General features: G+C 48.5%; 1 protein-coding gene across 1 annotated transcript in view; it reads left to right on the forward strand.

Moving 5' to 3' along the window:
* Positions 1–24,920, forward strand: part of myo16 (myosin XVI) — a gene marked incomplete at both ends in the record, with an annotated part of 141,416 nt that overhangs the window by 75,686 nt on the left and 40,810 nt on the right. Inside the window, 10 exon segments of the mRNA XM_080786028.1 lie at positions 2,386–2,503; positions 4,159–4,230; positions 4,483–4,624; positions 6,491–6,563; positions 10,480–10,635; positions 12,400–12,609; positions 13,797–13,872; positions 16,086–16,303; positions 19,139–19,219; positions 22,565–22,770. Of these exon segments, the coding sequence (XP_080642154.1) occupies positions 2,386–2,503; positions 4,159–4,230; positions 4,483–4,624; positions 6,491–6,563; positions 10,480–10,635; positions 12,400–12,609; positions 13,797–13,872; positions 16,086–16,303; positions 19,139–19,219; positions 22,565–22,770 (1,352 nt within the window).

Below are 24,920 nucleotides of genomic sequence, written 5' to 3' on the forward strand. Positions count from 1 at the left end.
TGTGCACATGGAGCATGCATTGTACACGCCGTAGTAGAGTGTGTTGTAAAGTACAGCCTGTCCTGCATGCGCACACTTCTGCACTCGTATTATGTGCAAAGAGAGAGAAAGAAAGAGAGAGGTGTGTGTGTGTGTTCCGAGCGCGTTATCGCCTGTTTCTATTCTTGGCTTCTCCCAGTCAGCATCTGTCAGCGAGCAAGAGTGACCACCACCTCACCTTTTAATCCAACAACAGTCAATAGACACGCAGGAGGGGAGGGGAGGGAGGGGGGGGAGGGGGGGGGGGTCGTAGGGAGGTGGGACTACTCTATCCTGACGGGATAGGGACGACGCAGGTACTGTCTGTTTTATAGAGGAGTTCACTATAATAACGTTTCTGGCCCCAAAACAGAAATGTGGTGGTGTCTCTCCTCCTCAGGACCCTAACGTATACAAACATGCATAACGAATGGACCACTTCTTAAACCCATTTAGGCTTGACGTCGGAAAAAAAACGTTCTCTCTGAAAGAATATATATTCAAAGATTTGTGCCGCATTTTTTACGGGTTTTTCAAAAATAGCAGACCTACGAGCTTGTAGATCTGCTATTTTTCAATAGCTAAAGTATAACATAATGCTTAGTTAAAACACCACCAAAAGGGGTTCCCGTCTTGAGCCCTATTTCAATAGCCTTCCATTCTGCGAGTTTGTGTGTGTGTATATGAGCACATAATAAAAACTGAACTGAACTGAATAATGTGACGATTTGATTGGCTGAGCATGCACGGAATGTGATGTATATGATTATAAGAGCACCCCTCGTTCTATTTCTATTAGATATATAAAATGAAAAAGGTGATATATATATGTTTATTTATTGAATTGTAGGAAAGGTTAAAAAATAACTGACATTTTACTCGCGAGTTGCTGCCCATAAAGTGGGTCTTTCTGCAGGCCAAAAATGGGTCATGGATCCATATGGCTTTGGAAACGCTGGTTTTAGAGAGAGAGAGAGAGAGAGCCACACATTGCGAGAGGGCAACCAGTGTCTTTAGCGGACAGGGAGGAGAGGAGAGGAGAGGAGGAGGAGGAGGCTGGAGGGGTGCATGGAGGTGGGAGTCATAGACCACCCATTGATCTCTGTCTAAGCTCTCATCGGGGGGAAAGGAGCCCCAGCCCAGACCCAAAGGTCAATTGTCATTAACGCTCCCTATACAGTATCGCTCCCTTCTCTCTCTCTCTCTCTCTCTCTCTCTCTCTCTCTCTCTCTCTCTCTCTCTCTCTCTCTCTCTGTCCCCTCGCTCCCTTTCTGCTCCTCCCCCTCCTCAGGTCTGGTGGACGGAGGAGGGAGGGGTTGTTCTCTCTCTCTCTCTCTCTGTATAGAGTGTCAGACAGAGACTAATGCATGTGTTTATCTCCCAGATATCAGCTCCAATATCCTGCCCTCGGAGCTCACGCACGCACACACGCACTTGAGAGGACACTAACGTTTTAGGACGCGGTGATTTCGTTAATGCCATTTTTAGAAGTTTCAGCGTTTTACGACACCTATAAGCCCCCGACAGCCATTTGCTCTCGTGACTGAGGAGGACCAGTGAAATAGTCTCTTTCTACTACTGTACTTGTGGGGGGGCCCTCGCAACGCGCACACACACACACACACACACACACGCAAACATGCATGTGGTACACTACACACACATGGGCGTAAATTCTCCACACGTTTGCACACCAACTCAAACATCCCCCTCGTAGAGAGAGTCAGCGGGTCTGGGTAATGGGTAATGGGGGATTCCATTAAGCGTCCTCTACTCAAGGACAGGGAGGGGAGGGGAGGGGAGGGCAGAGGAGGGGAGGGGAGGGGAGGGAAGAGAAGACGTGGGGTAAACAAGGGCTGAGTGGAAGGAAGAGAGCATGCAGGCAGCCATCGACTTATCTTCTTAGTGATTATATTACTCTTTTCGATTCATCGAATAATTGTGAAGTGTTTTTTTTTTTTCACGTCTATTTTTGAGGGGCTCTAGAAATGGTTACCGTGTTGGGGGTCCCTCTACTGTACCCTGTACTGTCACTGTACTGTACGTGCACACCCGAAATCCCTACAGTTAATACGTGCGTGTGTGTGTTTGTGTGTGTGTGTGTTAGGTTGCGCACAGGTGGTGAAAAACAACCATGCTGTTTTGGTGCTCAGACGCACCCAGCCAGCCACACACACACACACACACACACAGGTGTGATTTTTAAGGGCCGTTAGCCCCTTCTATAAACAGCTTTTGCCCCCACACACGTCTCAGGATCTTGCCATTGATCGATGCCATTGACACCTCTCTCTCTCTCTCTCTCTCTCTCTCTCTCTCTCTCTCTCGGTCTCTCTCTCTCTCTGTCTCTCTCCCACCCCCACCCAGGAGGTGGAGTCTGTGTTCACGCTGCTGGCCACCGTGCTCCACGTGGGCGACCTGCGCTTCGCGGCGCTGACGGATGCCGACACGGCCTTCCCCTCCGACCTGCAACTGCTGGAGCGAGGTCAGCATGCACCGCCCACCCACAAGGATAGTGACCAGTGTGTGGGGTGGGGAGGGGTGGGGTGGGGAGGTGGATGGGGGTGCTGGCGGGGCGGCCTGGCGGTCATCGTCGCCATGTTGGCTTGTGGTGGTGGACATGTTTGTCGACGTTTCATTTTTGCCACGGACATACAACATGAGTGGGCAAAGAATATTACCAGAAACACGTGAATAGATATAGCCCTGATGAATGACCATAACAGGTCTGTAACTCTGAGAGTGTAGACTGGAACTCCATGCTTTCTATGGCATATATAGGCAGCTCCCGGCAGGATCCGCTGGGAGAAACTATAGGCACAGCTGCGCGACATGAGACTAATTAATTAGAGCGACAGAGAGAGGGAGGAGTGTGTGTGTGTGCGTCAATTTAACAAAGGTGGAGAGAGTGAGCGACGTTTGCGCTACTCTATGCCGAATTGAAGTGGACTCGACGGCCCCAGACTTTTTTTTTGTTCTCCCTGGAAATAAAAACGTCTGTGTTTCCTCTGAGGCAACTGAGAGGGGGGTCTTTGCAAATAAAACATTTGAGAACCACTAGACTACTAGTTGGACTCATAATAATGTGCCATATAGTGTCATAATAAACTAGATAAAGTGCCCCTCGGGGGCACAGGTCCTCCACCAGGGCAGGGCACGTCAGGTTGTGGCCTCCTGGTGGCGCTATAATAGGCCATGTCCGTGTATGGACATGTTGGTGACCCCCTGGCGGTGGCACAAGGGGGTGTGGGGGGGCAGCTGTTTGGTAAGCCTTTCTTTTACTGTCAAAACGTGTAACCGTGGTGCACTCTCAACCATGTCACTGTTCTACGTATAACACAGACACAAACGCACGTGCACTTCTTCCACACATTATACACACTGACACTTTTCTGCGTGGAGACCAGTGTTGTTCTCCCTCACCCCGACACACGCACTTTCTCATTATGTAACTTGAACACATGTGTTCCTGTGACCTCTGACCTCAGCGAGACGGTAAACAAAATGACACCAGCGTAGGGGAAGGTTAGAAGGGAGGGGGGTGGTGGGGGTTGTGCCAGAGTGGGGCTGCTGCTGCATGCTGTTCTCAGGGGGAGATGTGTGACGTCATCATCGTGGCTATAAGTGACGTCAGCAGCGACAGAAAGGGGACTGGGAATAGGTTCCTGTCACCCCTTTGACGGGACGAGGCGATTGGGTTCCTCGCAGTGAGGAGCGGACTCATGCAGGCTGCATGGTGTCATTGTGGTCCGGCAGAGTGAATGAGTCACACAGGGGGAGGAGGGAGGGAGAGGGGGGGGTCGTGTTATCGTCCCCGCTGATTATGTCAGTCTGATTTTCCACAAGTGTGTACTGATGCCATTCGCAATGTATAGCCACGAGATGAATCAGTGTTTTTGCCTTTATTTATCACCCAACCTCTCTCTCTCTCTCTCTCTCTCTCTCTCCCCCCCCCCCTATCCCCCTCTCTCTCTCTCTCTCTTTCCCCATCCATCTTTCTCTTTCTGGCTGTCTGTGTCTGTCTCTCTTTCTGACGCGCCACCCATCTCTCTCTCTCTCTCTCTCTCTCTCTCTCTCTCTCTCTCTCTCTCTCTCTCTCTCTCTCTCTCTCTCTCTCTCTCTCTCTGTCTCTCTCTGCAGTGGCTGGAATGTTGCAGGTGTGTTCCGATGACCTCAGCTCCGCCCTAACCTCTGATGTTCAGTACTTCAAAGGTAACCTTATATTGGCCCCTTGTCCCTCCACAACACCAAAAACACAGTATAGCCATACTTAACAAATGATTGTATATATATATTAAAAAAAAATCACACCCGTGTGATGAGCAGTGCAACTCCTCTCCCCTCTATCAGCAGCCATTTCTTCGGCATCGTGTGTACATACGGTCAAAGTCACGTGGTATTATTATCATTATTATTACCCAACATCCCCGGCTCTGTCTCTCCCGTGCACCGTGTGTAAACCAGGTGACGTGATCACGCGGCGCCACACGGTGGAGATGTCGGAGCAGTACAGGGACCAGCTGGCCAAAGCCCTCTACGGACGCGTCTTCAGCTACCTGGTCAACAGCATCAACGAGTACCTCCAGGGCCAGGACGACACCATGGGGTGGGTGTGTGTGTGTGTGTGTGCGTGTGTGTACGTGTGTGTGTGCACGCGTGCATGCGTCGTTTGCATGTACATTTTTGTGCCTGTAGCTGTTTTCAGCTCAATGAAGTTTCCTTGGAAGTCTGGAGTGCCCATAAAGTAGAATATATATATATGTCATCACTTTCAGCTCTACACAACAGTATAAGTCTCTAGAGAACGGGTGCTATTGTTGCGTGCGGTCTGCGGCACTTAACCCATTCTGACCTGAGATCAGATTCATACGAGGTTTCCACTGGACACACACTGGTCTGATTAACCCATTCTGACCTGAGATCAGATTCTAAAAAATGTCAGTCGTTCTTCGATTTTTCAAAAATAGCAGACCTACAAGCTCGTAGCGCGCCACTCGGTGCGCGCTACGAGCTTGTAGATCTGCTATTTTTTAATAGCTAAAAGCATAACATGATGCTAACACCAAAATGGGTTCCCGTTCAGAATGAGTTAAACATCAGCGAGAGTACACACGTTTTGCCAGCGAAGAATCTGCATTAGGGGAATGCCAAGGCTGAGCCAGAAAATAGCAGCCAGCGCAGGAGAACGAGACTAAAAAGCAGGACACTGCCAAAGACACCACAAGAGCTGCCAGCCCCAGCAAATGAGTGTGCTGTGGGAACCAACCAACACACGCCGGGAGCACCGGTCACCATTAATTAATCATCCCAACATCCACATTAACATAATGTGGATGTATACTCGAAGAATGACGCGCGGCGAGAGCGCAAAGCAGCACCAACGAGCTGGCCATGAGGGGAATGACTTGGAAGCGACGATGGAGGACGACCTAGAGAGATAACACAATAGTTTAGAGTTGGGGAGGGTTTTGGATAGCTTACATTGTTGCGCCATCATGGCACTGACTGAGTTGATGTCATTGTCGGGACTGGAAAGTATTGACGTTGTCTGTTTTTTATGTGGAGGTCATACACACATGAGCACATTGTGTGTGTGTGTGTGTGTGTGTGTGTGTGTGCACGCGTACACCACAAGGTTAATAATATAAGGATTGTACTTTCGTTTGAGATGGAAGAAGCACGCACACAAACACACACACACACGTGCGGCGCACGCACGCACGCGCACAAACTCCCAGGTGGAGGTCAGTGGATCCTTGGGTCTTCTTGTTGATGCCAATGAGTCTTATCGCATGCAGATAAGCGGAGCTCTGACTTCAGGAATGTTTGTGGGGTTTTCTCCTCTGCTGCACGCAAACCACAGAATGCAATAAATGCCTCTGTTGTGTGTGGAACTGTGGATAGCACGCCCTTTTTACCGCACACACCCCCCCCCCGTTCGAGTGAGATAAGGTAGCATGATAATATGCTCGGAAATGTGGGTGTAGCGGCAGCAGCTGCTGTGAGAAAGAAACACAAGGACAAGGTAAAGGTGAAGAGTCGTGAACCAAAACAAAACAAAAAATGAATATTAAATAAGGGGCTTCTTCTCCAGGATAGTGTCCAGCTTCTCCTCTTCCTCATAGGCACCTCGTTTGACTCCATAGTCTTCGTCACCTGTGCTCCTGTGTACCTTCCTGTAGAGGGCCTCAGAGTAGATGTCGCTCCAGTTCTAGGTTGTGCTGCCTGTTGTTGCACAAAACAAGGACTTAGATTCATTTAGTGTCATAATGGGACGCTTACTGCAGTCAATATGTAAATGATTTCAATTAACATTCCAAGTTAAAGTTTCCGTTTTGGTCACAACAACAACAATAGTTTGTTTAGCTGTTACTGTATGCTGTCTGTCTGTCTGTCTGTCTGTCTGTCTGTCTGTCTGTCTGTCTTGTCTGTCATCTTTCTTAACCCTGTAACTCCTTGCTTCCCTTCACAGTGACCCTGCCTTTGAGATCGGCATCCTGGACATCTTTGGATTTGAAGAATTCCAGAGGAACGGATTTGAGCAGGTGCGCATTTGAACAGTTGAACGCCTGTTGTAAATGTTGTAGCTCGATCTTGTAAGACCAGCTATTTGTTGAAGAAATAACGTGTCTGGTATTTTCACATACGACAAAGTACTGTACATCTTTGCACGCCGCCATACCACCTTATTCCTAAACATATTAACCATATTATACTATTTTTGAAAAACATTTAAAAATGGTTCTACGAGCCGATCTATGTATACAAGTATAATATAATATAAGCCCTCAATGGGGTTGGGTTTTTGTGCTAATTCGCTTATTTCCATCGAAATTTAGATTTTTGAGCGACGTAAATAAGCGAATTAGCACAACACCCCAATGCCCCATTCAATTAAACGCAATGCAATTCAATTCATTGAGGGCTTATGGTAGGGGAATAATAGCCAATAATAATGCACTTTTTGCCCAAAATAAACACTATACGCGGTACATCGGTTCTATCATACAGTCTCTGTTGTGTTTTCATAACGAGAACACGGGATAATCGGGGAACAGAAGGCCACACAGAGCCACAAGGCCGTCGTCCTGTTGTGTGCTACGCTGAAAATGTTTTTCAGATTAGTATATGCGTGGCTATGTGAGGCCGTCACCCGACTGAAACACAATCAAGCTGTTAAAGAGTGTATGGAGCGGCGCTGCAGCATCTCGCCTGGCCTTAACATTCTTGTGTGTAATTGTAATGAATGAAGTGAGGTGTGTAACGGCTCGCTTGTGGCGTGATGTGTGTGTCGTCCCCCCCCACCCTGTCCTCGCATGAACCCTCCTCCGTTGTGCCAACAATGGCCGTCTCTGTGCCACCGCGCTGGAGCGGGTCGCTCCCAAAACGATGAGTTTGTGGGGACCCATTTTTGGGGAGTCGACGAGACGAGAATCCATTTTTTTTATATCCACCTTTTTTTCAAGATTTTTTCAAAACGATCCTTTTGAAACGTTTCAAACGTTAAAAAATATTAATTAAGAAATACATGAATGTAAAACATACAAATGTATAGGAGTGAAAGTGTGTGTGTGTGTGTGTGTGTGTGTGTTTGTGTGTGCGCGTGCGCGTGCGTGCGTGCGCGATGTTTGTGTCCATTCCCAGCATGCCTAGTGATTTGTGACGGGTGTGATTTCCTTGGTTGAACTCTTCATAGCAGAGGTTACATTATGTTCAACTCTGTGTTGCTCCTTTGCTATGGGGCTATAAATCTGCCACACGCTCACCAAACCCACTCCCAACGCACGCACACGCGCGAGCGCACGTGTGTGTGTGTGTGTGTGTGTGTGTGTGTGTGTGTGTGTGTGTGTGTGTGTGTGTGTGTGTGTGTGTGTGTGTGTGTGTGTGTGTGTGTGTGTGTGTGTGTGTGTGTGTGTGTGTGTGTGTGTGTGTGTGTGTGTGTGTGTGTGTGAGCGCGCGCTCGTTTGAAACGTTGGTTCGTTTTGCCATATGCGATCTGTGGGGGGTGTAAATCAAGGTGATAAGTGCTTACTCCCAACTGCTCGCAGCTTATACCTACGGTCCCCCTGAGACAAGCCAAGGCTCTTCTCAGCTCTTATTAGTGTGCGTGCGTGTGTGCGTGCGGCCGTGCACACACGCTTTCCTGCGTCTTGTGTCTTGGCCTCCTGCATGTGTCTGGTGTGGTGCCGCAAAGATGTCACTCGGCTTTGTTCGTGACCAGGATGTTTCTCTAATCCTGGCAGAAAGGAGGAATCGAGTGACCTTTCCAAGGTCGCTGTAGAAAGTGCAACTGCAAGCAGTGGAGGGGAAGGGGAGGGGTGGGGGTGGGGGTGGTGGCTAGCATAATTATCTTAACTCACGGCTTTGGCCACAAGTTATCATAAAATGTCTCTTCCATAATCCTTTTCCAGAATAAAATAGAACAGCGCTACAATTCTCCGATCTTGGTGCTGAGCCAAGCTGTTAAACTATATACAGACATACATGAAGAAAAGGCAAAAGGACTCGCTGCTCACTTTTGTAATGCTCCCCAAGTATGTATTCACCATCACAGCAGGCACTAGGACATACAACGTTTCGACCGGGTATATTGGCCTTTTTCAAGTCATTTGAAAAAGACCAATACCGGTCGAAACGTTGCATGTCCTTGCCTGCTGTGATGGTGAATAAACACAAAAGTGAGTTGCGAGCCTTTGCCTTTCTTCCATAATCCTTCCAATCCTTTTGCACTCTCCTCTCTCTCTCTCTCTCTCTCTCTCTCTCTCTCTCTCTCTCTCTCTACTCAGCTGTGAGTTCTTCATCGCTGATGAGCGCTGCCTGTTAATGACAACCTGCCGTAATCACCCTCGTTACACAGCGGAGGAGGGGAAGGGCTGGGCTTAGCGCCAGATAAACAAACACCACGATCACTTACAGTAGTGCTGGTGACAAACAACTCTGCTCTGACATGCTAATACACACGCACACACACACAGGCGTGCGAGCGCACACACACACACACACACACACACACACACACACATACACACACACGACGCGAGTACTGTACACAAGCAGCGTTGATCAGCGGGTCATTAGCGTAGCCCAGTCTTGTTAATTAGAGCTGTGTTTGCTGGGACTGTTGTACCTGCTCAGCTCTTTCTTAATCCATTCTGAACGGGAACCCCCTTTCAGTGTTTTTTTAACCGTTATGTTATAGCTATTGAAAAATAGCAGATCTACAAGCTCATATAGCGTGCCACTGAGTGGCTACGAGCTTGTAGGTCTGCTATTTTGCAAATCTTTGAATGTATATTCTTTCAGAGCGAACGTTTTTTAACTCAAATCTTTGCTTCTGGGGGAGATACTGGAACTACATATTTCCACACGGGGGGTCCACGGCCACATACAGATAATTCTGGGGGTCCTTGACGTGAAAAAGGTTGACCACCACTGGCATAGAAGGTTTTTCTGAAAACTGTCATGACTTTGACAGACATTTTGTAGAATCGTTCTCGGGTCTAATTGGGTTAATGAGCTAACTCAATCAACCACCTGCTGGGACTATCGCCTTTTAATGGACTCCACAAAGCCAGGAGGCAGAGAATAGACGGAAATAAGGGATTAGCTCCGCCTCTGTCCACACCGCTAGAAAAACATGGCTCTGAGTCAGTTTTGGTTGTTTTTGACAGCAAATTTCTATTTTAGTTTTAGTCATTGTCTCTTGAAGAGTTTTCATTTCGTTTTAGTCATAGTCTCTTGAAGAGTTTTCATTTAGTTTTAGTCACATTTTAGTCACCTGGAATGTTCTAGTTTTAGTCGACCAAATATCATAAGATTTTTTAGTCGACTAAAATTAATTTTGGCGGGCCTCGATGCCGTCATATCGGCTGATTTACTGGTGGTCGAAGGTGTTTTTGGGGTCCCGGAGAGGACTGTGTGTGTGTGTGTGGGGGCGCCTCTGGTGTCCCCTGTAAACACCACCCAATATCGGGGTCAATTCCATCACAGGAGTCGTGGTGTTGTTGAGTAATGCTCCATTTATACCTCACTGTCGATGTGTCACAGCAGGACATCTGTGTGTACGCGTGTGTGTGAGTTCGCGCTTTCAAAACATTTAGCCGCATGTGTCTCTTGCGGTATACCATGCTATGTGCTTCCAACTGTGTATTTATGGGGTGATGTGTTCATTAAAGTGTGTGTGTGTGTGTGTGTGTGTGTGTGTGTGTGTGTGTGTGTGCACATGTGTGCATGGTTGTCTGTGTGTGTGTGTGCGTGGGTGTGTCTGTTTGTGTGCGTGCGTGTGTGTTTGTGTCTGTCTGTGTGCGTGTGTGTTTGTGTCTGCCTGTGTGCGTGTGTGTTTGTGTCTGTCTGTGTGTGTGCGTGTGTGTTTGTGTCTGCCTGTGTGCGTGTGTGTTTGTGTCTGTCTGTGTGCGTGTGTGTTTGTGTCTGCCTGTGTGCGTGCGTCCGTGTCCCTCCCAGCTGTGTGTGAACATGACCAACGAGCGGCTGAGGCAGTACGTGTCCGAGGTGCTGTTCCAGCAGGAGCAGGCCGAGTGTCTGCAGGAGGGCGTCGCCATGGAGACGCCGCAGCGCTCCCCCGGCAACCAGCCCGCCGTCCTGGACTTCTTCCTCCAGGTATAGGACAAAAATAGCAGATCTACAAGCTCACGGCGCGTCGCACTGCGACACGTTGAGAGCTTGTAGATCAGCTAACGGTACATGTGGTTCCATTTGAACACTCTCAGAGTTAAGGGGGTCTTAATAAATAAAACATTTGAGAACCACTAGTACTAGTTGGACTCCTAATGTGCCATAGAGTCATAGTAATTGTCGTACATATTCTGAAGAAAACCTGTAGACTTGACATTCACTAAGTGGGTGTTATGGTCGAAATAAGAACATCTTAATGTGTGTAAAAACTGAAAATCTAAAATGTTGCCACGGACACATTTGACATGTTGGTGACCCCCCTGACTCAATCCTAACCCAGTCTATACCATTCATGAACACTCCAAACCCACAGTACCACCAAGGCAAGTAACGAGTTATACTTTAGGAAAATAGTAACAAATGTAAAGTAATTAGTTATATTATTACTTCTTTACTGGAATAAGGAATACGATTTATACCTTCCGACACTGAGCTCGTCGTCACACGCATTTAAAGCTCTCTCTGGACAAAACGTGTGGATAATATGTCTCAGGGCCGCGGTCGGGTTCAACCGGTTCATGCAGCGCTACAACACTCGTGTTCCGTGTGATGTCGGGCAGTTCCATGTGAATTTGTCGAAGACAAAGGAGCCTCTCTCTCTCTCCGTGCGAGAGAACAGCATTATACCTTTTTTACACACAGGATAGAGGATGATGCCGTGACCTGACGGTGAAGTAGATGTCAGTCCAGCAGCTGTGTGCCTTACTGACAAAGCACAGCGCGAACGGAATGCGTTTCTCTTAACCGGTTTCACACCCTGGCATTCCCACATTTATTTTAATTGTTTAAAAAAAAAAGAAAAAAAAATCTAATGTTTCAAATGTTTAACCCATTCTAGGGTGCTGGGCGGGAACCCCTTTTGGTGTTTTAAGCATGATGTTATAGCTATTGAAAAATAGCAGATCTACAAGCTCATAGCGTGGCACTCTGTGCCGCACTTATGAGCTTGTAGATCTGCTAATTTTGTTTTTATGGTGAAAATGTGGCTCAAATCTTTGAATATTATGTTCTTTCAGAGCAAACGTATAGTTTCCCAGGTTGGACGTATAGCGCGTGGAAGAAACACAGTTATTCCAACCAGTTCCTTTCCCCCTCCATCAGGCACCCCGGCTGGCCAGGGGGAGGCAGTCTAGAGACAAGGATTACTGCATGTTTTTTGCGAGGGTATACCTCACAGATATAGACAGAGTTACGCAAAGTGCGTTCACTTCATGGGGCTTCAGTCCAATCTGAAGCCCCATTGTCTCCTACATAGACTTCTATTGAGAATGGTGACAACCAACTGGGACAAGTCCTGGACCGGAAGTATAGGCAGAAATGCATTGGACTCAGGGCAACAGCCCAGCTTTTATGATCTTAAATCCCTTTATTTTTTTTGATTGTTTTGTAGTAATAGTACAACATAAACATTAAAGAGACTTTAGTTGTTACTGTGAAATGCTTTAAAACAGTTGTCACGTTGCACACATGCTTAAAATAGCTCTTATTTGCGCCGCCCTCGTTGAAAACAATACATTTCCAACTCCAGCTTGTCTCAGTTCAGGCTGCATGAACAGCGCTCGAGCGCTGGGTTTCCCCCCCCTCTCTATATCGTAATTCTTCTATTAGATGGCTCTGACCTATACCCTAGGAGACTATAACCGTAACTTGTCTCTCCCATGTTTCTCTCCCGTCCGTCCGTCCGTCCAGAAGCCACAGGGCCTGCTGTGCGTGGTGGACGAGGAGAGCCAGAGCTTGCGGCCGGCGGAGCAGACCATGTACAAGAGGCTGTCGGCCCAGCTGGACTCCTCCTCGGCGCTGGCCCACGCCGGCCTCTCCCTCAGCACCAAGGACGGCAACGGCAACCCGCCGCCCAAAGACCAGGGGCCGGCCTTCACCGTCAGCCACTACGCCGGACAGGTGGGTTCTGTTGGCAAAGGGGTACTACTATAGGCATACTGTACGTTGTACGACATACTAACAGTCCGACAGTCATTAGCCCCGACACACTGTACCCCAAATCCTAACCTAACCCTAACTACCAGTAAGACGCGCAAACGCGGGAAGCGAACGCAGCTCGTACATATTTGGGTTTTGGACGTATAGCTGCTTTGGGGACTCCTTATATGGTTATGGCTGAGTCATGGTGACGTAATCACTCAGCTCCATATATGGGCACAAAAGCGGGACAGACAGACACACAGACATGATCTGCTAGGTCTCATAGTAAGTGCTCACTGGGTCGCAATCACTGCGTTCGCAAAACAAGCACCATGTCGGACCAGTGTGCGCAGACTGCGCACCCCGGAAAAAGTAGACACATTTGTTATGGTAAAAGTATCGATACTGTAATATTTATATTCACTGTTTTAGAAGTGAAAAAAGTCCGGAGTTAAAAATGTACTTGAGTAAAAGTATTGGTGTCAAAAAGTACTCGATTTACACGTTTTATAAACGTGTATAAAAAAATCTGGCTATTTTCAAATATATGTTTTGTAATAGAGCTACCCCAAAAAAAGCCACAACGTATTTTGAAAATGTATGAGTTTTTAAATGGCATAGTTCTAGTCAAACTAGATGTCCCCACACACTGTCACAGCTCCTTGGAATTCTGGAAGTTACTGCACAATGGAATAGAATGACTGTTCTGTTCCTGTTCGATGTGAATCCTCATTGACCTTGTGGTTTATTTCACTGGTAATCAAGATGGCCGCTATGGAACAGAACATTTAATAATGTCCACATGAAAAATAAGCATGTTTTGTAATGCACGACAGGCCATGCGCTGTGTGCGTGCGTGCGTGCGTGCGTGTGTGTGTTTCCAACTTTCCACGAGTTAGATTCTTTGCATTCTAGACTGCAGTGTTGCTCATTTCTAAACTATAACGTTTGGAGTTATTTGCTGATTTGACCAAATCGGTAAAACGAAGCTCCTTTTTCTATCTTTGCTGTACTCCAATGTATTACTGCAACGACAAAATACTGATTTCCTCGTCCACAATATGACGTCAATTCTCCATTCAATGTTTGCGTAAGACGAACGTCTATACAATAATAGCTGGATGAAGCAACATGCAACAGCCATGTTTTCTGTCTTCATGCTACAGGTTTCATATGACCTCACGGGATCACTCACGAGGAACAAGGACTTGCTCCCTCAGAACCTCCTGTTTGCTATGAAGTGTAAGTACAGGTATCCACTGTGTGTGTGTGTGTGTGTGTGTGTGTGTGTGTGTGTGTGTGTGTGTGTGTGTGTGTGTGTGCGTGCGTGCGTGCGCGTCTATACTTGTGAGCTCCAATTGTCCCCACAAGTATACTACTTCCACACAAAAACAAAAGGTTAGGAGTTAGGAGGCTTATTATTAGGAAAAAAGATTCAGGCTAGGGTAAGCATTATAAGCCTCCCATGCACTTGAGACTGGAATGTAGTAAAATGTAAAAAAGAAAATAAGTTTATGTAGGCGCCCACTGGCCTAGTGGTCCAGGTGCATGCCACATAATTATATAATGGGCTCTGGCCTGACAGCGCGTCGCATGTTCGATTCCCGTTCATGACGACCTTTGCTGCACGTCTCTCCCCTTCTCTCTCTCTCTCTCTCTCTCCCACTTTCCTGTCTTATATCTTCACTATAATAACTATCAATAAAGGCAAAAAAATCCAAAAACAAGTCTTTAAGAAGTGGGGAGTTCCAACCGCGCCTCTAGCCTATGGCAGGCCAGTCTGTTGCGTCTCAGAAGCAGGACAGGTATAACATGCGAAAAAGAAGGCACTGGAGCCAGCTGCAGACAATTTAGGCCCTTTAACCCATTCAGACCTGAGATCAGATTTGTACGAGGTTTCCACTGGACACACACTGGTCTGATGAACCCATTCTGACCTGAGATCAGATTCTAAAAATGTCAGTCGTTCTTCGAATTTTTCAAAAATAGCAGACCTACAAGCTCGTATCGCGCCACTCGGTGGCGCGATATGAGCTTGTAGATCTGCTATTTTTCAATAGCTAAAGCATAACATGATGCCAACACCAAAATGGGTGCCCGGTCAGAATGGGTTAAGTTTAACACAAGGGCTTAAATTGTCTGAGATGCACCCAGTGCCTTCTTTTCCGCAAGTTTATGTAGGGCTGGAGTATAGCCTAATAGAAAAGTGGTTGTGTGCTGGTGTCGGCGCGCACCAAAAATAGCGGAACCGGTGTGATTCATAAAATCCTCGTCCTAAAACGCTGACGTCCTCAGAAGTATAGTAATACAAACGTGTGTGAGCGTGTGTGTGTGTGTGTGTGTGTGCGTGTGCGCGTGCTGGTCCACTCTGCAGTGGACAGCAGCATCACTGTGTACATTGTCTAGTAGAAGGTGGCCAGATGTGGGTGTGTTGTGGCGAGAGAGAGCGAGAGAGAGAGACACAGGGCCGCCGTTGTGCGGAGTGCCAGCGCAGGCCGCACGTCCAGCAGTCCTAATTGCCATAATTTACATGATGAGGCTAATCTTCTAAAGACTGGCCCTTCACTCACACTTGGCTGCTGTCCCTCTGTCTGTCTGTCTGTCTGTCTGACCGGCTGCTTTCGATGCCTCGCTCCCTCGCATTAGCAGCACACGTGCAATCCTTGACGTTTACCCCCCCCCCATAACACGTGTGTGTGTGTGTGTGTGTGTGTGTGTGTGTGCAAACAACAATCGGGGCATGGAAATGATCAATTGGAAAAGGATCGATTTCTGTCTATAGCTACCAATTGAACCCTTTTATACTTCATAAATAAAACTCGTTGGTGAAAAGTGAGTATGACCTCCACTCAGGCGGTGGTGGGTGACTATTGCTTTAAATGAAAAGACAATTGCTCCTGGAGCCGCGAGTAATTATAGGCCCTAAAATGAGTCTAGGTCTCGTGTTTGTTTTTCCTTGCGTAGTCTGCCTGCCTGCTCTCTCTCTCTCTCTCTCTCTCTCTCTCTGTCTCTCTCTCTCTCTCTCAGCCAGCATGTCCGGGAGCCTGTATACCTCTGCCCAACAACCACCCACACGCCCCACGCTGTATACACGCATGTTGTTTGGCCCTCTTCTGTGAATGAGCTCATTGTGAAACTCCACGTGTTGTCAAAGAGTCGCGCTCTCTTCCCATACTCTTTCTCTATAGGGAGTGACTTTGATTGTTTTACATGCAGTCTTTTAACACATAATCCCCCCCCCCCTCCCTTCTCTCCTGTTTTCATCTCCATTCTTGCCCTCTCTCTCTCTCTCTCCCTCTCTCTCTCTCTCTCTCTTTCCATCTCACTCTCCATCTATCCCACCTCTCTTTATCCTCCTCCTCCACACCCCTGATTTCCACCAATGCTGTCCCTCCTTTTCCCCTGTATTTTCCCGCTGTGTGTGTGTGTGTGTGTGTGTGTGTTGTCCCTGGCAGCCAGCTCCAGCGTGCTACTCCAGCATCTCTTCCAGTCCAAGCTGACTCAGACCGGTTCCCTGGTGCCCGCGGCCCAGGGTCGCCTGGGCCTCCGAGGCCCTAAAGCCGCCCTGCTGCTGCTCCACAGGACGGCCTCTGCGTCGTCAGCGGCCTCGGCCGGCTCCTCCTCCTCCTCCGCCCCTCCTCGCCAGCCCAGGAAGTACCGGGATCTCACCAAGGTAACGTTTGCAGTCAGTGCACAACATGCAGTATGTATGGTTCATGTGGGGGGGTCGGCTGTGGTATAGAGCAGGTCGTCCAATTATCCCTGTGGGTCGGCGGTTTGAATCCCGACTCCTCCTCCTCCTGTCCACATGTGGAAGTATCCTTGGGCAAGACGCTGGACCCTACGTTGCCTCCAATGAGTCGGTCGGTGTGAGCTCGCCACCGTCGGTGTGTGAATATGGGAAGTGAGGACGCTGGCGTCGACTGTTCGCCGCTATACCGCCCCAATGTATGAATGGATGAACCGTTGTAAAGCGCTTTGAGCACTTGGAAATAATAATAATCTTTATTGTTCCCCGAAGGATATTTGTCTTCACAATCTGTTCATCACCCACATCAAAAACAACACAGAGCACATAACACCAAGACAATACAAAAAAAAGCACTATAAAAATGCAATTCATTATGTGCCATTCAACAACAAAAAAAACGTTGCGGACAAAAATCTGGATTTATTTTTTTTGCTTTCTTACCTCGCTATCGTTAACCATAGAGTCGCTCGATAATCCCTCGCGTTCATATTTTAAAACGAGAGGCGGGTCAGAAATGAAGAGCTTAGTATATCTGGTCAAAACCACAGAGAGCTCCCTATAGATTAGGAGATACGAGGGATTCTTTCTGCGACGGTAAACAGGGGAATGAACGGGACCGCGCAAGTGCCAAGAGCAAGGAGTATGGTGGCCCTGGAGGCCAACTAAAAATAATTTAAAAAAGAAAGAAATTCAGAATATTTTTCTCTCGTGTGATATCAATGAAAATGCCCTAGGACCTAGCAACCCGACGGCTGGATTAGTTCTGACGTTCCCACACGTCGTTACGGTCTGAATGAGTTAATGCCGCGATGGCTGAGGGGGACAAAGCTCCTACTAAATGCATTGGAGCGGCCATTAAACACAGACACAAGACAGACACAAGACGGGTGTCTTGAATGTGTGAACGCAGCCCAGTAAGGGCATAATTATGTCAACCCCACCCGCTCACCTCCGCCCCCACCCCCTCCTGGTGCGGCGGCGGCCATCTTGGAAACTGAACACAATATAAACAATTGGCCGAGAAAGGCCCTTATTGTGTTTTTATTGACTTGTATTGTTTGAAAGCATTATTTTTGCTATGGGGATAAGGATCGGGGGAGGCTGATTGTTCAAAAAACCCCAAGTTTAGAATTTCTGGGAATAGCGAGTGGAGAAGGAACAATGGTGGATTCTGTGACACACACACACACACACACAGTGAAAAGCCTGCTGTTCCAATTGGAAAACGGCCCTGCATGGACGTACTGTACTGATCAATGGAAAAGCATGGGGTAAGAGTACAGTATATTTGGGGGGAAAAGGGGGGGGGAGTCTAATTTAGGCTACTTCCCACAACAGTATACTATATATAAACCTCTGGGAATAACATTTGTTTGTGCAGCCCTGCCAAGAGATAGAAACCCCACATGCGCACGCACGCACGCACGCACGCACACATGTCATGACAGTGATTATACACTGCATGTTCTCATGATTGTTGAACAACACACGTGTGTGTGGTTTGTGTGTGTGTGTGTGTGTGTGTGTGTGTGTGTGTGTGTGTGTATGTGTGTGAAAACACCCCATGATGAAAACACGGTGTTCCACAACAGATATTTCATAACTTTCACTGTCTCCTCCCCTTTCGCTCTATTCAGGCCAGTGTTCCTGTTTTCACCGCTCTCACCCCCTCTCCCTCTCTCTCTCCCTCCCTCTCTCAACCCCCCTCTCTCTCTCTCCCTCTCTCTCTCCCTCCCTCTCTCTCCCCCTCTATCTCTCTCTCTTTCTCCCTCCTTCTCTCTCTCTCTCTCTCTCTCTCTCTCGCTCATATAATGGGTGTGCGTGCGTGCACGCGCGCCTATATGTGTGTGTGTGTGTGGCTAAGCATAATATACAGTACGTGTGCTGTCTTGCTGGTTGTGTAAGCTGGGGGGGATGGGGGGGGGGGGGGTTTGCCCCTTAGCTCGGTGGCTCATTAGCCATCTTGCGCAGAAGCTTACATAAGACCCTCCGTATAACCCCCACCCCCCACCCAGTCTAACGTAACGCGAGGCAACATGGCAGAGGATTACAGTAGGCGGTGAAAGACCTTGGGGGAGTTGTTGGGGGGGGGGGGGGGGGGGGGCCCATCCATCGAACGAGGCCATTAAACAACTTGTGGAAACACATCCACTGGGACTGATAAGGAAAAGTGCCCATTGTTCAGCGTGTATCGCACGTGTCTCTCACACACACACACGCGCACACGCGCACGCGCGCATTCAACACACACACACACGTTCAACACACGTTCAAGCAAAGACAAAAAGGAGGGTGTTAATTAGCACAGCTTGGATGAATGCTGAAATGAGTTACATGTAGTGAGACAACTGCTTATTATAGTTGCCGTTTGGTGATTGTTTTGTGCCAATTCTGAGAACCCATGGGCAAAAAAAATTAAGGAAAAACGAGTTTCAGCGAGTTTTTATTTGTTGACGAAATTGTCAATATATTTAGTTTCAGTTCTAGTCGTCATAGCTTAGTTTTCATATAGTTTCCATGTCGTTTTCGTCAGTGGAAAAAGGTAGTCGACGAACATTTTTCGCCTTAGTTTTAGTCTACGAAATCAACACTGAGTGGTACAAGTAGCAGTGGTTGGGAACCTCTGCTGTACATGGTGTGATATTTTCCCCCCTGGGTTGTTTTTAAAAGCAAGTGTATATGTGAACGTATGTTTTCTCATGCCGATGAAGCTCCTTTGAATTGTATATTGAACTGAATCGTTTTCCGTCCCTATAGATGCTGAAGAAGAAGGGAGCCAGCTCCTTCCTGCAGCGCTTGGAGAGGTGTGGTCCAATCACCGTGTCTGTCCAGCTGAGGGTGAGAGCTACACGCATGCACCAACCGACCCTTACCACGCACCGACCGCACACTTTACCACTTAGATCCATTAGGACCTGAGGCCATAATTCTTAAATTAAATCCTTGGAAAAACCTATGTTTCTATGTCAGTGGTTCTCAAACTCAAGAACCCCTAGAATTATTATGTGATTGGCTCGCGGAGCCGTTTGATGTGCAACTTGGTGGCGCAAAGGAAGCTGGAGCGGAGCCTCCAGAACAGAGGTAGAGGAAGCTGGAGCGGAGCCTCCAGAACAGAGGTAGAGGAAGCTGGAGCGGAGCCTCCAGAACAGAGGTAGAGGAAGCTGGAGCGGAGCCTCCAGGACAGAGGTAGAGGAAGCTGGAGTGGAGCCTCCAGAACAGAGGTAGAGGAAGCTGGAGCGGAGCCTCCAGAACAGAGGTAGAGGAAGCTGGAGCGGAGCCTCCAGAACAGATGTAGAGGAAGCTGGAGCGGAGCCACCAGAACAGAGATAGAGGAAGCTGGAGCGGAGCCTCCAGAACAGAGGTATAGGAAGCTGGAGCGGAGCCTCCAGAACAGAGGTAGAGGAAGCTGGAGCGGAGCCTCCAGAACAGAGGTAGAGGAAGCTGGAGCGGAGCCTCCAGAACAGAGGTAGAGGAAGCTGGAGCGGAGCCTCCAGGACAGAGGTAGAGGAAGCTGGAGCGGAGCCTCCAGGACAGAGGTAGAGGAAGCTGGAGCGGAGCCTCCAGGACAGAGGTAGAGGAAGCTGGAGCGGAGCCTCCAGAACAGAGGTAGAGGAAGCTGGAGCGGAGCCTCCAGGACAGAGGTAGAGGAAGCCGGAGCGGAGCCTCCAGGACAGAGGTAGAGGAAGCCGGAGCGGAGCCTCCAGAACAGAGGTAGAGGAAGCTGGAGCGGAGCCTCCAGGACAGAGGTAGAGGAAGCTGGAGCAGAGCCTCCAGAACAGAGGTAGAGGAAGCTGGAGCGGAGCGGAGCCTCCAGAACAGAGGTAGAGGAAGCTGGAGCGGAGCGGAGCCTCCAGAACAGAGGTAGAGGAAGCTGGAGCGGAGCCTCCAGAACAGAGGTAGAGGAAGCTGGAGCGGAGCCTCCAGAACAGAGGTAGTGGAAGCTGGAGCGGAGCCTCCAGAACAGAGGTAGAGGAAGCTGGAGCGGAGCCTCCAGGACAGAGGTAGAGGAAGCTGGAGCGGAGCCTCCAGGACAGAGGTAGAGGAAGCTGGAGCGGAGCCTCCAGAACAGAGGTAGAGGAAGCTGGAGCGGAGCCTCCAGAACAGAGGTAGAGGAAGCTGGAGCGGAGTGGAGCCTCCAGGACAGAGGTAGAGGAAGCTGGAGCGGAGCCTCCAGAACAGAGGTAGAGGAAGCTGGAGCGGAGCCTCCAGAACAGAGGTAGCCGTGATTTAGAATGAGGCCAGTATGTGCTGCAGTAATGTCGGCGCTGTGGGTTTGTGGTCGTGCGACCCCGCAGGGAAGTGGAGAGAGAGAGAGAGAGAGAGTGGGTTGGTTGAAGAATGATGCTGTACCAAGCCAAGCATAAAGCCCTCAACATGAATGAATGGACAATGAACAACAGCCACTGTGTGTGTGTGTGTGTGTGTGTGTGTGTGTGTGTGTGGTGTGATGTCTGGGTATACTGTAAGTGGCTGACGTTAAGGGGAGGTGTCGGGTATTGTATACTTACACAGGCACGCTAAACAGTGCATGACGTCAGTTTGAAGGGTGGGAAGAAACGCTCTCTTAAGTGTTTACACACACAGTGTGTGTGTGTTGCGTATGTGTGCGTGCACACTCCAGAGAAGCATCGGTGCATTCAACAAGTTGGAAGGAAATCTCTCCTCATGCTCGCACGCCCTGAAGCCAGAGCAAAAGGACTCTTTGTGCATTACGTCCCCGCGGAGACAGCGCACACACACACACACACACACACACACACACACACACCCTCGCACGCGCACACACACACACCCTAACAAATCACTCTACGTTGTCTCACTCCCATAGTGTGAGCTCACCCAGAGTCGTCGCGACTCACCTCACGGCATTACTGACCACCGTGCCAAAGGGAGGGGAGGCTTATTCTCACCTATACACCTAGACACAATTCAAAGTAGCTTCATTGTGCATGACTAAACATACGTTTTTAAGTAAATAATCAAATAGAATATACTAAAGACTGTTGAAAATGCTGAAGGTGCAGTATATATACAGTTGGAGATGGGGTGCAGCATTTTTGTACACAGAGCTATGTCACATTGCATTTTCTTTTAACAAATAGCAGGAATCTTTTGCATTTTGGAAGCTTAATGAAACATTAATTTGTGGTTGCGCTAACCATATCACTAGTCGGATTGGCAGAACACGGCCACGACCCTGTGCTTCCGGGTCTTTCGGCCGAATAACGCTTCTTCTTCGTATATGGTGCATTCTGTTGGCACTGGCCTCGCATTACCGCCTATGGTAACGAACGGGATTGTGTTAAAACGCGTGTTTTCAACCGATTGTGAACGATGGACCACCACCATGACCTGGGGACCACTGTTGGGTGGGCTAAGATTAGTGCTTTTGTAACACGTGCGATGCATCCCATGTGTATACAACGTACATCCCACTGTTTCTCAACCAACGGTACATTGACTACTAATAATGTCCTATTAATAATGACTCAACCAGACAATCCGCTGCACTTCCCCCTTTGAGATTCTTACTCTCTTCTTCTGTTGAATTTCTTGACCTCCAACTTGTCGGTAAATTACTACATGGACGGTCATCATAGGTCACCAGGTCATTCACTTCACTGTTTCTCAACCAGTGAAAAAAATTAAATCAACAAAATCCTACATTACAAAATGCATGGTCGCAGGGATCACATGCAATACCTCTGCCTGCCCCGCCCGCCCCTCCCTAATCCAGACACACACAGTGCTCTTTGCAGGTCACTGTGATCTGTGGCAGCTTCAATGGTTCCACAGGGTCACCGTGAACTGAGAAGCTTTGACAGTCGGTTGTCTCTTATATAATGAACGGTGTGCACTCTTAGTAGTGGCTAGTATACACTCGCCCGCTGATTATTGCAGCTTTCTTATTTGAAGCCTGCATGTGAAGACTGTTATGGAGGCTCAGTTTTTACCTTATATGATTACTATTGTTATATTTCACATGTCAGCCTGACACACGCACACACACACACACACATCCTATTCTAGACGTCTGTCTCTTACAGAAGAGCCACACCGTAAAAAAGTGACAACGTCCAATCATCCCATTTGTGTGCTTAGAAATACATTTCTCTCCCCTCTCTCTCTCCCCCCCTCTCTCTCTCCCCCCCCCCACCTCTCTCCTCCCTCCCCCCCCGACAGAACTCCCTGTCGGAGGTGGTCAGTAAGCTCCAGGCCAGCACGGCCCACTTTGTGGAGTGCGTGCGGCCCAACGCGGCGGGCGCGCCGGACGCCTTCGACAGCGGCGTCGTCTCGACGCAGCTCCAGTACGTGGGCGTGCTGGAGATGGTGCGCACCATCCGCTACGGCTACCCCGTCCGCCTGCCCTTCTCTGGCTTCCTCACCAGGTCAGTGTACACCACGTATACTGTATATACAGTACACACACACACACCCCGCTGGCCATGTCGTCGGCTGATAATACTATATGACAATTTAAACAATCTTCATCACCTTTTTTGAGTGTTGCAACCACTCCCAAGGAACAGCAATGTCCATGTCTGCCTATGTACCTATGTGGCCATGAGCACGAGTATATGACTATTAGTACCAGCAGGGGCGCTGTTTGCCAGAAACAGAGAGAGATAGTATTAGTGCTGCACTGTTGCCTGCTAATGAGAGAGAGAGGAAAGGGGAGGGGGGGGGGGTAGAGAGGGGAGTCCTTCAAAGTCCTTCAAAATAGGAGCTCTGGGGTGCCCAGAGCTCCTATGGCCCGCTTTTACTCTGAAACCCACGACCCGGGAAACAATCCGCTAAATAAGTGTGCTTTACATCGCTATAGCTTACATTTGCTATCGTTTTCATTTATACGATATATGATCCAAAAAGCGTTCATATTTTGCGGGAGAGACTGGAGGAGGAGCAAGAAATGAAGCGCCAGTATGTCGATCTGTTCAGAACCACGGAGAGCGCCCTGGATTAGGAGAGACGAGTCGCGCTAACAGCTAAGGCAACGGTAAGCTAATATGACTGCAGAGCGCCCCAAATGACAAAATGCTCTGTGTGGTGTCTTGACCGGTTGTTGTTCTCTCGGTCGGTGGTGAAAAAAACCCCACCGCGAGTACCACAGCGCCTGCTACAGGCCGTTGGAAAAACCTTGTTTTCACCAGAAACGATATTCATTGCACCGATTTGGAGATACAGGTCCATTGAAAGCAGCCCCATAGAGTGCAAGTGGATGCGCGCGCATCTTCAAAATGGCCACTTTCCCACTTTGACCGCTATGCTAACGAACGGCAGCTATAACGATACGATCGGATCAAAACATGGATTAAAGAATATAAACCCTGGAAAACGTATAGGCTACGGTTCTGGCGGGCTCCGTGTTAGTTCAACACATACATTCAGCACTTCAGCCCTATATATACATTTCAGCCATTTGACAATAGACGATCTAAAAGGATTGTGCGATGGCGATCATCAGCTATTTCGATCCAACAGGATTGTGCGATAATGCGATCAGCTATTTTCAAAATATTTTTTTAGACCGCTTACACATTTGTAAAACTTGTGAAACGAGACATGCTGCACAATGAGCAGCACTTTCTACTTTGGTACTTTAAGTAATGCTCTTTTTGCAGGTCAATGTGATCTAGTGGCAGCGTCCCACCTGACAATGAATCCACAGGTCACAGCGACCTGACAGCTTGACGGTCGCTTGTCTCTAATGTCTCTCTCTTGTATATAGTGGCATACTGGCACGCACGCACGCGCACATGCACGCACGCACACACGCAACACTGAACATTGCAGGTCGGCTTTTCTTATTTGAAGCCCATGGACTGTTATGGATGATTACTATTGTTATATTTCACATGTCAGCCTGACACACACACACCCACTAACACCCATTACCACACACACGTACACGCACGTCGCGCACGCACACGCACGCACACACTGTGACGCACACATGCACACACACACACTCTCTCTCTCTCTCTCTCTCTCTCTCTCTCGCTCAGGAAGGCCATGGTGTTCCGCACTTTAATGTTCATCATTAGCTCTTTCTGTCACCTTGCTTGATCTCTGTTACTCTGTTACTCTTTCACTATAGTTCCTTTAAAAGAACTGATAGAGCACCGCTCTTACACCCCCCCTGTCTCCCCCTCTGTCTCCCCCTCCCCGCCAGACTCTGTTTGTTCGGCCTCGAAGACAAACATGTTTTTCCCTTCTTTTTTTGGCAAGGGGGGAGAGAGAGTGAAAACTCCTATCAATCCCCCCTCTCTCCCCTGGCCTGCAACCAGGAGGCTGACTTATGTCCAACACTTTTTTTTGTAATAATTATTACCGGTAGTCCGGTAATATATAGTCATTCTTCATCTTCATAACATCACTATTATTAAGCATGTGAATATATATGCTGTGACAGCATGTCACAAACGCTCCTATATATCCTGGTGGAGACCTGCATGGCCCCCGAGGGGCACTTTTTCAAAATGCACGGAAATGCGCGTGCAGGAGGCGTGTGCACGCCAGGGGGGCAGTCAGACAGATA

The sequence above is a fragment of the Protomyctophum bolini genome (assembly GCF_963924005.1).
Source record: "Protomyctophum bolini genome assembly, chromosome: 16".
NCBI lineage: Eukaryota > Metazoa > Chordata > Actinopteri > Myctophiformes > Myctophidae > Protomyctophum > Protomyctophum bolini.